Below are 13,641 nucleotides of genomic sequence, written 5' to 3'. Positions count from 1 at the left end.
AATGATAAAGTCACACAGTCTCTACATGACTGAGTAAAGAGTTTCAAGCATTTTAGATACGATCAAGAGAAGCTGACTTGGTTTAAAATGAACAGGACAGTATGTAAATGCCTCAAGTCTGCATTGACTTGCCAGTAAACGGATTCCTTGCTCTTTGTTTTTCTCTGCAATGTGATCTCTTATCAGTTTGAATAAGTACACAACCATGCATCAGATGAAAAAACCAACAAACAAAAAAACAACAACAAATAGCCAATTTGTTCTTGGTGTGTGTGTGTGTGTCTAAATCAAGCACAAAAAGAGGTAATCATTGTGTATCATGACAAGCATGACAATATTTGATTTTTTTCAAGTGAAGTGTTGATTTTTTTTAAGGGGAGGCCAAATAAATCAAACCGTGTGTTTCACCAACAATGCGGATGTCTTACAATTAAGCTCCGGTTACACAGAAGAAACGTTCTGAGTACCCATTGCCATGTTGGGGGCATTAACTCCCTCGCCTTTTCCCTCGGTTTCCTCCCTTCTGGGTAGCTGCCTGTCTTCATCCGAAAGCTGAAACAAACAAACAAACAAATCTTGGATGAAACAAAAAACTTCTTGAGCAAGGGGAAATACTTTTAAAAACTTATCTGCAAGTATTCTGCCCGAACAATACATTATGCACATCATGTAACATCGTTTTGGGGGAAGCTTTGGGAAACCATCAGCCTTTTCCTATCGATATATGATATATCGCAAGAAGATGGTGTCTCCCTGGGCAAGGTATCTGTATCTGTATCTGTTGAGTACATCGCTGTCGCCAAGATTATGGCATTATCGCACAGCTCAGCAGGTTCACTGTTGAGATGTTATTAGTCTTTTAAAGCTCTCAGAGTTGGTCCTCTTACGATGTTTTCTTTCAGGTGGTTCCAGTCTCTTACTGTACTAACAAAGAATGACTGTATTGCTCTGTCTGACATCTGCTGACCTGGAATGTTCTTGTGTTGTTTCTTATATAACCAGAGATCGCACTGGTGGTATCGTACTGGTCGCCAGATGTTCGTGGCCTTATGAGTCGTCCTGGTTTGTGTGGAGTTAAGTACTCAGAGGGTGGTATGGCCGGAACCAACCCCTCAACCACCTAGTAGAGGAAGATGAGGCGCAGATCATGTCTGCGCTGTTGGAGTGTCGGCAGTTGCAGAGTGTGAAGCATCTTGGTGATGGAGCCGGGTAATCACTATGATAAAAACAATTTTCATTGATTGCGAAGCAAACACCAAAATCCACATGTTTTGCACTACCGTGTAGAGCTCAATTAGCAAAGCAGCGACGATGATGATGATGAATCTTGTTTAATGTCCAGTCGCACATACTGGTGACTGTAAACATTTTGCTAGAGTACTGAATTTTACATTAGAGTGTTATCGTTCGGGAGAGGGGAGGGAGGAGGATGAAAAGAGAGTCGGGGGAAACGGGGTCTTCAATCTTCAAATTGGAAGGTCAGCCGTCATTACTGACTATTAATGACCTGTGTGCGCAGAGGCGTAAATACCTAGCTAAAACCTAAGTAGACCTATCTTTTCCTCCGGAGGGGGTGACAATGAGAAAGAGCATGTATACATACTCTCTCCCACCGTCACTCGCAGCGTCCCTCCGGGAAAAAAAAAAAGAAAAAAAAAGGGGGGGGGGGGGGGGGGGGGGGGGGGGGGGGGGACTAAACTGTGATCTTGTTCAGCTCCCTCTTGAAAGCTGCCAAGGAGGGAGCCTCTGCTGCTGTTGCAGGCAGGGAGTTCCAGACGGGGATGGTTGATGGGAAAAAACTGTATTTATAAGGGTCAGAGGAGGAGCTAAGATGGACAAATTTGTGTCGATGATTTGATCTTGTTCTGCCGGATCCTTTCTTGAGAAATTTGTCTGGAGGGATGTCTACAATGCCGTTGACCATTTTATACATCAGGGTCAGCCTTTGTCTGTTCCGCCGTGATTCGAGGGGTCAGCGAGCCTGCATTCAAAAGGTCGTGAATTCTAATTGCAGGCGCACAAAACTAAAACGCATTTTCACTGACTGCGCATCTTGAAGCGTTGCCCCAGTCTTGGGTCTCTCTCGGTGGTGGTGTCAGAGTTGTTAGGTCTTCAGTCCCCCGGCCTCCCCCCCACCCCCACTCCCCACCAGCGGCTCCCCACACCCTGCACTCCAGTTTCTGTCGGGGTGATTGTCTTCGTTCGGGCCGCATCACCGATGTGATGAGTGGTGGGGCGCGATGCTAGACTGACCCAGCACAACCATATTCAGTATCATAGTAGCAATAATGAGGAAAAGAAAAAAAAAAAACAAAACAGGCATGGTCACTACCAGGACCGTAATAAACCAGCCGAACATATTAACCAAAATTAAGTAGCAGTGATTATAAAGCCCCCAAATAAACAAAAATTATAGCAGTAAAAATATGATGATGAAAAAAAGAAAAGAAGAACGGAAGAAAAAAAGGCATTGTCACCACCATAACGAAACATAATACACCCCGAACATAACCAAGTTATAGCAGCATTAATAATGATAATAACAATGAAGAAAAAAAAAGGAACTGTCACCGCCATAAACATGATAAACCCCGAACATAACCATTAATGCTAATGACAAAATAGGCATTGCCACCACCATAAACATACCCCAGATCGCTGTCTTGCCTTTCGTCACCACCACAGACAAAAGAAAATCAGAACAATCAAATCGTAATAGTAATAATTATGATTATATCAAAAAGAGCATTGTCACCACCACTGAAAAACATTCTCAGTTTAGATCGGTGTTTTACCTTTTGTCACCACCGGAACAATAAGCCCAGAACATAACCGAATTACGGTAGCGGTAATGATAAAAATGACACTGAACAACAACAAAGAAAAGAAAAGAAAAAAGCATTGTCACCACTAAAAACATTTCCTAGGTCGGTGTTTTACCTTTTGTCACCATCATATACATAATAAACCCTGAACATAACCGAATTATAGTAGCGATAATGATGAAAAGAAGAAGAAAAAGAAGAAGAAGAAAAAAGAGAGCACTGTCACCACCAAAAACATTCCCTTGATCGGTGTTTTACCTTTTGTCATCATCATAGACGTAATAAACCTCGAACATAACCAAATCATAGTAACAAAAACAACACACAGCAACAACAACAACAATAATAGTAATCAGTAGGGATCAAGGCATTGTCATCACCACAAACATACCCGAGACGGGCACGTGTCTTAATTACCTTTTCAGCTACCTTGAAGACGACAATCTCCAGGACGGTGACAATGGCTCCCACGATAACTCCTGCAGCCAGGATGATCATCACTCCTGACAGAGAGCCCAGGTTGACAGGATAGAAAAGAATATCCTGCAATCAGTTCTTCACAGGTAAGCACGTTAACGTAATCACGTAAAAATAATCATCGTTTTTGTTGCTTGCCGGTTATTGTCGTTGTAAAATGTATTTTTATCTTCTTTGTCAGTGAGCAAAGAAGCGAATGAACGAACGAATAAAGGTCTTTTCCCGTCTCCTCCTCCTCTCCTCCCCTCCCCCGTCCCCCACACCATCTGTATTCACCTTCTCAGTCTTTTACTTTCTTTCTTTTTCTTCCCCGTTGTCTTTCCTTTTCCCCCCCTTTTCCTCCTGTGTTTTTCCCTTTCTTCTCCCCCATCCTTTCTCTTTTCTTATTGTCATTGTCATTGTTTTTGTTTGTTTTTCTCTCTCTCCTTTCCTGCCTCCTTTCTTATTTCCTTTCACCCCCCCCTTTTCAGTCTTACATAGTTCTTTCCTTCCTGTTTTATTTATTATTATTTTTTTTAAAAAGACGTTTCCTCCTTTCTTTTCATTTATCTGTTTATTTATTATGATTCTTTTTTTTTTTTTGTTTGTTTTTTCTCGTCCTTTTCTTCTATCACTTTTTGCATTTTTCTCTCTCCTCTTTTCACTATTCTCCTTTCCGTATTCCTCTTTTCCTCCGTCCATCTCTCTTCTTCCCTTCTGTTTCTGCATTTATTTCTCTATCCTTTTCCTTCCCCCACTCTTTCAGCTCCGACGGTAGTTAACTGTGGAGTCTGGCCAGCACAATTATCACAGCAACCCTAAAAATAACTTTGGCAACACTGGTGAAAGGAATGTGAACAACCACCCCTTCACACGCTGATAGCACCACTCTGTTTGCCTCTCTGCCCCTTTCCTTGCATGCAGTGACTGCAAACGGCATTTCCACCCTGATTCTCTTTGTATAAATGCCTCTCCTATAGTTCAATGGAATAAAGTGATTTAAAGTTCAAGCAGGCGGTGTTTTTTTTTGTTTTTTTTTTCTGCCCCATCATCTGCGCCGTTTCAGTGGCATTACTCCCACGCCGCTCATTTAGATTCCCCCATACACGGCCACACCCGGGTTCGTCCGTCGCAGTTCCAGCGTCGGCAGTCCACAGGGAACCATCGATGTTAGGTCGCCAGGAGGCCACACACCAGAGGAGACCCTGCACTGCTGCTGAGTCACTTCGGTGGTGTTCAGTGGTGCCTGTTCTGTTTTAACGTACTTAGGACACCACCTACTAAGCCCCCTACTAACGACAATAATGGCTTAGTCGCGGAGCCAGACTGAGTGAGCGTCTCTCCCAGAGTGGAGACCGCCACCACGTCCCTCAAACAACAGCCCCCCATGAATCTGCCGACACTGACGACATTGACAGGACTCATCCCAAGCACGGAAGTGGAAGGGTATCGAAACTGAGGTCACCATGAGAGCAGGGCATGAAAGGCCACAGACTTTGAGCAGGCGTTCTTTGTGGATGTTATGAACGAACCTTCTTAGAGCGTAAAGTTTTCAGTTTAAGTTTCCCAAGGAGGCGTCAATGCTTTCGGACAAATCTATACATGATAAGCAGCACCACACCTGCTGGGTAGATGCCTGACCAGCAGCATAACCCAACGCGTCTGGTGAGGCCTTGAGTGCATTCGTATGTATTTGTGCACCTCAGTATCAAGAGTGGATTTCCTTAGCAGAATTTTGCCAGAGGGCAACCATTTGTTGCTGTTGGTTCTTTTTCAGTGCTTCATGTGCATGGTGCACACGGGAATTCAGTTTATAGTCTCATCCGAATGACTAGACACTCAGTGTGATTTTCCAGTCAAACTTGGGAGGAAGGGCGAGATCGGGAATCGAACCGAGATCTTCAAGGACACTATAGTCATTAGTTGATCGGATGAGATGATAAACCGAACTGAAGTCCCGTGTGCAGAATGCACTTAACTCACGTAAAAGAACCCACGGCAACAAAAGGGTTGTCCCTGGCAAAATTCTGTAGAACAAATCCTCTTCGATAGGAAAACAAATAAAATTGCACGCAGAAAAAAAAAGGGTGGCGCTCTCTGTGTAGCGACGAAACAAACCCCAAGCTGGATCAGAGGAGGATTCTCTCTGGTCATTAAACAGAGCACAGCAAGTAGTCCTCTTCCGACTGAGAACTGAACACTGCTAGCTCCTTTCACTGACACCTCTACAGACTGAGACTGTCCCTTACTGATGAATGCCCACGCGGCACGGGTTCAACGACACCAGAGCATTTGCTACAGTTCTGCCCAACTTTTGGTGCACTGAGGAGGGAAACCTGGCCCTGTGTGGTGGAACTCCACGAGAAGTTCTGGGGACCACCTGCTGCACTGCGGAGGACAGCGGACTTCGTGCTGCAGACTGGAAGTTGAACATCTGACAGCATGACCTGGTGAACGCAGAAGAAGAAGAGAAGGTGTAGTGACGCGCTCTCCCTGGGCAGAGCAGTCCGAATTTCACACAGAGACATCTGTTGTGACAAAAAGAGTAATACAATGCAATAAAATACAATGTCTTGGCGAATGAGGGTCTTAACTCTCTCCATACGAACGGCGAAAGAGACGACGTTGACAGCGTTTCACGCCAATTACCATCATCAAAATATTGCAAGCGGAAGCCTCTTATACTGAAGACGTGAATGTTGACAAAGAATACCACAATTCTGACGACGGAAGCTAAAGGTTGGGTCAGTCAGACACCCACTGGACATCCGAGGGGTCTGTGTAGAGGAGAAGAGAGGACTGGCCGTACTGAGTGAGTTAACCGCTCTGCCACCTTCCCCCTTCTTACAACAACAACAGAATGATAATGATAATGACAATGACGATCATTGCAGCACCTGGTCTGCGTGATGCAGGGTGGTGTCCAGTACGTGGGCGTGGCAGGGTCCGCCGAACCACTTGTCCTCCAGCATCTTGAGGATGCCGTTCTCCTGCAGGGCCAGCAGGCTCAGGTCCACCCGATCCCTGAGGTCCGAGGCCATCCGGCGGAAGGCCAGCGAGTAGGACCCGGACATGCTGGTGTCGCCCACCATGTACATGTTGCAGGGCTCCTGCCGTACCATCTGCTGAACCTGCGGAATGAGATGATGGCAGACTCCACGGGTTGGATTGTGTCCTCATTACCAGTCAATCAGACAGCTCAGCAAAACAAAACAAAACAAAACAAAACAAAACAACAACAAAAAACAAACAACAAGAGAGGCAAGGCCTTCAAGACTCACTTGTGATAAATTAAGTCCCCTAGCATTAATTACAGAGTAATTTCCCTTTTTTACTATCTGCACCAAACCGTTTGCAAAATAAATAAAAATTCCATGCTTAGCAAAAGAAGTTCCCGTTTGAACAAAAAAATGATAATAATGACTCCTCTTGTTGTTGTGTCAGAATAAGAGGTCAAAGTGCCAAGTTTAGAGAATACAAAAAATATAAATATAACAGTAAATGCAGTTTGCATATAATTAGGCTTCTTTTTTTCTCTTTTTTTTGTGCCCATCCCAGAGGTGCAATATTGTTTTAAACAAGATGACTGGAAAGAACTGAATTTTTCCTATTTTTATGCCAAATTTGGTGTCAACTGACAAAGTATTTGCAGAGAAAATGTCAATGTTAAAGTTTACCACGGACACACAGACACACGGACACACACACACACACACACACACACACACACACACACAGACAACCGAACAACGGGTTAAAACATAGACTCACTTTGTTTACACAAGTGAGTCAAAAAATCAAAACAAAACACAAAAGCCTCTCTAGCTTATAAGTGTCAAATACCAAACTGTTAATAAGTATGCCTACTTGTGTTCTTGTGACTTCGCATCTTCGAAGTGATACGACCTAAACCAGTGTTACTCGTTTTTATTTTATTTTATTTTATTTTTTCTTTTCTTTTCTTAAATCTTATGTTAATTGAAGGAAGCTCAATGCTTTGTTCCTCTGCATTTTTAATTTTTGTTACTGAAGGGACTGTTATATTGCTTTGCTTCTCTGTAAATTCTTTTCTTGTAAGGAACGTTAGTATTGCTTCGTTCTTCTGTGCCTACGTAGCCTAGAAATGAGTGTGTGGAGGAGGGGGGTAGAGGAGGTGCAGGGTAAGGTGTGTGTGTGTGTTGGGGCTCATGTACGTTTATGTGTATTTGACTGTGCTTTCATATCTGTGAAACTGCATGTTTGGTGCATATCTGTTATGCATGTGTGGGTGTATGTGTGAATGTGTGTCTTCATGTTTTACATTTATTTGTTTATTTATCATCATTGTTGTCTTATTTATTTATTTATTATCATTATTATTACTACCTTTTTATGTTATAATTATTATTTATTTATTTATTTACTTACTTATTTATGTACGCTTATAGTTGACTTCATCAAGTTTTTGCGCCTTATACATATTATTAGTAGTGGTAGTAGTTTTTTTTTTTTTAATGTATCTATTATTTATTCACCTTTTTTTTTCTCAAGGCCTGACTAAGCGCGTTGGGTTACGCTGCTGGTGTAGCGTATATGGATTTGTCCGAACGCAGTGACGCCTCCTTGAGCTACTGAAACTGAAACTGAAACTCTTCCGTGCTTTTTATTTGAGGGACGTCTGTGTTATTTAGTTCCTCTGTAGTATAAGATTTCATTCAAGTGGCATCATTTATAGTACTTCGCTCCGCTAGACTTTGTTTAAACGAAGTTTACATTGCATTGTTCCTCTTGCCATTGAACGAACGCTTTTATGTCTTTGCTCCTCTGTGCTTTTTATTGAAGGGTCGTTTATATCGCTTTGTTCTTCTGAGTTCCCCAGATTCACACACTCCACAATCGGCCGTCGCTCTCTGTCTTTGTATCCAGTTGCACATGGAACAACTTTCTCTTTCGCTTCGTCAAACGTTTGTACTAAGCTCTTTCAAGTCTGGCCTTGAAACCCTTGAGACATACCTCTATCCAAGTTAGCCCCTCCCTTCCTTCCCTCTGTTGGTTCTCTTGCTTTACAAAGCGCTCAACGCTCAGCTCATATCAAAGACTGACATAAGCTTACACAGTTGGGTCGACAGCAAAGTGAGAGCTGTATGATCAATGGTTTCTCCATTGCACTCGGAAGTCATTTAAAGCTTAGTCTTTTGTGAAGGACTGACTCAAACTAGGAAGCAAGGTTGCATTGGCTTTTAGCGCTGCAGCCTTGGGGGCTAGTTGGCCTTTGGGAACCATCCCAACGCCGGCTGTCCTAAAACCCTCTTGGCCAAGAGAGTGGGGCTGTAACTTGAGCAAGGCACCCTCCACTATGATAAAAATCTAGCCCAAACAGTTAGGACAGCAGTTACCTCCTCTGCTGTTCGGATGGTCTTAGTCGGACACGACTATCATACAAAGAACAAACACCATCTGCAAATTTGACTTTCATCCCTTTGGTTCAGAGTTATGCGTGGATGTAGATGTCTGTTGTGAAAAGCACTTAGGTTTGTCCCTGCACAAGATTCAGGGCTATTTAAAGACATTTATTGTTAGCAATAGTAGACCAACTACTTTTTGACACACTTGTGTAAACAAAGTGAGTCTATGTTTTAACCCGGTGTTCGGTTCGCTCTCTCTCTCTCTGTGTGTGTGTGTGTGTGTGTGTGTGTGTGTGTGTGTGTCCGTGGTAAACTTTAACATTGACATTTTCTCTGCAAATACTTTGTCAGTTGGCACCAAATTAGGCATAAAAATAGGAAAAATTCAGTTCTTTCCAATCATCTTTTAAAACAATATTGCACCTCTTGGATGGGCGCAAAAAATTAAAAAAAGAAGCCAAATTATATGCAAACTGCATTTACTGTTATATTTATATATTTTTTTATTCTCTAAACTTGGCACTTTGATCTGATATTCTGACACAACAAGAGCAGTCATTATTATCATTTTTTGTTCAAACAGAAACTTCTTTTGCTAAGCATGGAAGTTTTCTTTATTTTGCAAACGTTTTGGTGCAGATAGTAAAAAAAGGGAAATTACTCTGTAATTAATGCTAGGGGACTTAATTCGAATCTGGTTAGGACTTTTTTTTAATTTTTTTAAATTTTTTTAAGCCGAAGCTTTATAATAACAAATACAGAACACATTTTAACGATTAGATTATAAAAAAAAAAAAGTGTATCACAAGTGAGTCTTGAAGGCCTTGCCTCTCTTGTTTACATTGTAACAAAGCTCAACAGCTGCAGCCAGTTTCCTGCCAATAGAACAATGACTAACCTTTGCCCCATCCCCGAGTTCGAAGTGAACAAGTCCTTTATTGTTTTAACATGAACCGAAGCCTGTGACTGAAAGCATCGTTTCTAAAATACTTGGCGCTGGGGAGTGTTTTACACAGGGGACCGCGGCGGTGAAAGAGTTAAGAGACTTCTTGACGCCGCAAAGCAAACTCAACGCTGCTGAGATCAATCGTGCATTCCAGCCTGGCCGGCTACCTTGTATACAGGACCGAAGATCACTGTACTTGATGGTGGCCGTGACGGGCGCAGTAGCCGAGTGGTTAAAGCGTTGGACTTTCAATCTGAGGGTCCCGGGTTCGAATCTCGGTGACGGCGCCTGGTGGGTAAAGGGTGGAGATTTTTCCTATCTCCCAAGTCAACATATGTGCAGACCTGCCAGTGCCTGAACCCCCTTCATGTGTATACGCAAGCAGAAGATCAAATATGCACGTTAAAGATCTTGTAATCCATGTCAGCGTTCGGTAGGTCATGGAAACAAGAACATACCCAGCATACACCCCCCGAAAGCGGAGTATGGCTGCCTACATGGCGGGGTAAAAACGGTCATAAACACGTAAAAGCCCACTTGTGTACATACGAGTGAACGTGGGAGTTGCAGCCCACGAACGCAGAAGAAGAAGAAGAGGAGAAGATGGTGGCCGTGAGCCAACCAAAACGAAATCCAGCCGACCAGCTGACAGACCCAAGTGAGCACACGTGTACAGCGCCAGTAGACACGTGTAACCGAGTGGTGGCCAAGTGGCAGAACGCTCGACTAGGAAGCAAAGGTTTCGAGTTCAATTCCATGATTTTTTGCACCCCCACCCCCACTCACTTCCTACTCCAATAAACCTTGTGTGATGTTTTTGACTTTTTACACTGCCTCCGAAAGCGGAGTATGGCTGCCTAGATAGCGTGATAAATACGGGTCATGCATGGAAAATCCCACTCGTAATAATGATAACGATAATGATAATGGACATTTATATAGCGCGTTTCTCCAGAAATACTGCTCAAAGCGCTTTACATTCGTTCCCCACTCCCCGCCTCCCCTCTCAATACACCCCCGCCCCGCCTTCCCCCCCTCCCCGTGCACATATAATTAAAATGATTAAAATGAAGCACGTGGCAGAATACACTCACGCAACTGAACAATGGAAACCACCCACCCACCCATGATGCCCTCCAGAAAACGCATCCCTGCAACACGCACTCAGGCATCCACACGGCAAACCCAAATGCACGGATACTCACTAGCGACCCGCCACACACACACCTGGCAAACGGCTTCCCCACAATGTCTACAATGGAACATGGGAGTTGAAGACCACAAACGAATTCAAAATTATACGAAGACCACAAAAGTAATTTTCTTTAACTGTACTCCTGTTTATTTCAAACATTCATCATTGATTCCTATCTCCGTCTACACTGTTTCCCTCAACTCATCATTCAAACCCCTCCTCCTCCTCCTTTCTTACCATTTAAACGATAACATTCAAATGTTAAAGTTGACGGGCGCAATAGCCGAATGGTTAAAGCGTTGGACTTTCAATCTGAAGGTCCCGGGTTCGAATCACGGTGACGGCACCTGGTGGGTAAAGGGTGGAGATTTTTCCGATCTCCCAGGTCAACATATGTGCAGACCTGCCAGTGCCTGAACCCCCTTCGTGTGTATACGCAAGCAGAAGATCAAGTACGCACGTTAAAGATCCTGTAATCCACGTCAGCGTTCGGTGGGTTATGGAAACAAGAACATACCCAGCATGCACACCCCCGAAAGCGGAGTATGGCTGCCTACATGGCGGGTTAAAAACGGTCATACACGTAAAAGCCCACTCGCGTATATACGAGTGAACGTGGGAGTTGCAACCCACGAACGCAGAAGAAGAAGAAGAAGAAATGTGAAAGTGACGCTTTAACAACATGCTTGCAATCACCAGTGTGTGAAACGCCACATCAGTCATGAAACAAATTCTTTCCTGAGCACGATATGAGCTGTTAGGTTGTTGTTGCTCCGCTGTCTTCTGTACATGTGTGACATGTTTTCTGAATAAGTTTTGTTTAAACCAAACAAATTCTTCCTCCTCCACAGAAAAAGAGGGGGAGGGGAAGGACGCTGAGTCACGGTCGGGTTGTGGCGTGCGTCCTCCCTGAGAAGAGTAGCCCGAATTCCTTGTAGATTAATCTGAGCTGAGAAATACGACACGACACGACACGATACGATACGATACAGCTCAGCACAGCACACCACAGCACAACTGACGCAGCGCAATGCAGTGCAATTATGGCGATGAACCCTTCCTGGAGAAAAGCCGCCCGCTGAATTTCTCGTAGAGAAGTCTGATGCTGGAGAAATACCATACCATACCATACCATACCATACCATAAAAACGGTGCAATACAACACAACACGACATGAAACAAAACAGCACAAGGCAACGCAGCACAACACAATACAACACAACACAACGCAAAACAACACAGTACAATACTATACCCTACCATACGAAACGACACGATACGATACACTGTGACATGACACGATGCGATACCATACATCACGATGTCGACACGACACGATACGATACGATACGATTCGATACGACACAACACGACACCACACGACACCACACAACACAACACAAAACAACGCAATACCATACGACACCAAACGAAACGGTGCAATGTGATGTGACACAGCACCATACATTACGAGACGATACGCTACGACACGACGCAACACACAATACTATACTATACCATACGAAACCGTGCAGTACAATACACTATGAATGATACGACACCACACCTTACAACACGAGACGAGACGAGACAATACGATACGACACTTCACAACACAACACAACACAACACACTACATCACACCCCACCACACCCCACCACAGCACAGCACACCACAGCACACCACACAACACCACACCACAGCACACCACACAACACAACACCACAGCACGCCACACAACACAACACCAGAGCACACCACACCACACCACACTCCACTCCACTCCACTCCACTCCACACCACGCCACACCACATTACACTACACCACACCACACCACACTACACCACACCACACCACCACACCACACCACTACACACCATACCACACCACACCACACTTCCACACCACACCACACCACCACACCACATCACACCACACCACAGCCCACCCCACCCCACCACACTCCACTCCACTACACACCACACCACATCACACTCCACAACACAACACCACACCACACCACACCACACCACTCCACTCCACACCACACCACACCACACCATACCACACCACACCACACTTCCACTCCACACCACACCACACCACTTCCACTCCACACCACACCACACCACTTCCACTCCACACCACACCACACTTCCACTCCACACCACACCACACCACACCACACCATTTCCACACCACACCACTTCCACTCCACTCCACACCACACCACACCACTTCCACTCCACTCCACACCACACCACACCACAACACAACACAACACAACACAACACAACACAACACCACACCACACCACACCACCTCACAGCACAGCACACCACAGCACAGCACAGACCACTCTCCACTCCACACCACACACCACACTCCACCACACCACACCACACAACACCACACTACATCACACCACACTATAACATCACACCACAGCACAACACACCACAGCACACCACTTCCACTCCACACCACAGCACACCACACCACACCACAACACCACAGCACACCACACTACAGCACACCACACCACACCACACCACACCACACCACACCACAACACACCACTTCCACTCCACACCACAGCACAGCACAACACCACAGCACAGCACAACCACACCACACCACAACACACCACACCACAGCACACCACACCACAGCACACCACAACACACCACACCACAGCACACCACAACACACCACACCACAGCACACCACACCACAGCACAGCACACCACAACACAGCACACCACACCACACCACACCACACCACACCACACCACAGCACACCACACCACACCACAGCACACCACAGCACAC

At 44.8% G+C, this 13,641-nt stretch overlaps 1 protein-coding gene across 1 annotated transcript in view; it reads right to left on the bottom strand.

The window, feature by feature from the left end:
* Nucleotides 1-143: 143 nt before the first annotated feature.
* LOC143296496 (glutamate receptor 1-like) overlaps nucleotides 144-13,641 on the bottom strand; it is a 44,001-nt gene continuing 30,503 nt past the window's right edge. The window contains exons 10-12 of the mRNA XM_076608461.1: nucleotides 6,179-6,412; nucleotides 3,243-3,368; nucleotides 144-552 (exon numbers count right to left, since the gene is read on the bottom strand). Of these exons, the coding sequence (XP_076464576.1) occupies nucleotides 442-552; nucleotides 3,243-3,368; nucleotides 6,179-6,412 (471 nt within the window). The 3' untranslated portion in view covers nucleotides 144-441. The remainder of the gene's footprint in view (nucleotides 553-3,242; nucleotides 3,369-6,178; nucleotides 6,413-13,641) is intronic.

The sequence above is a fragment of the Babylonia areolata genome, chromosome 21 (assembly GCF_041734735.1).
Source record: "Babylonia areolata isolate BAREFJ2019XMU chromosome 21, ASM4173473v1, whole genome shotgun sequence".
NCBI classification, from domain to species: Eukaryota; Metazoa; Mollusca; class Gastropoda; order Neogastropoda; family Buccinidae; genus Babylonia; species Babylonia areolata.
Note: the sequence above shows the minus strand (reverse complement) of the source record. Positions and strands in the feature narration are given on the sequence as shown.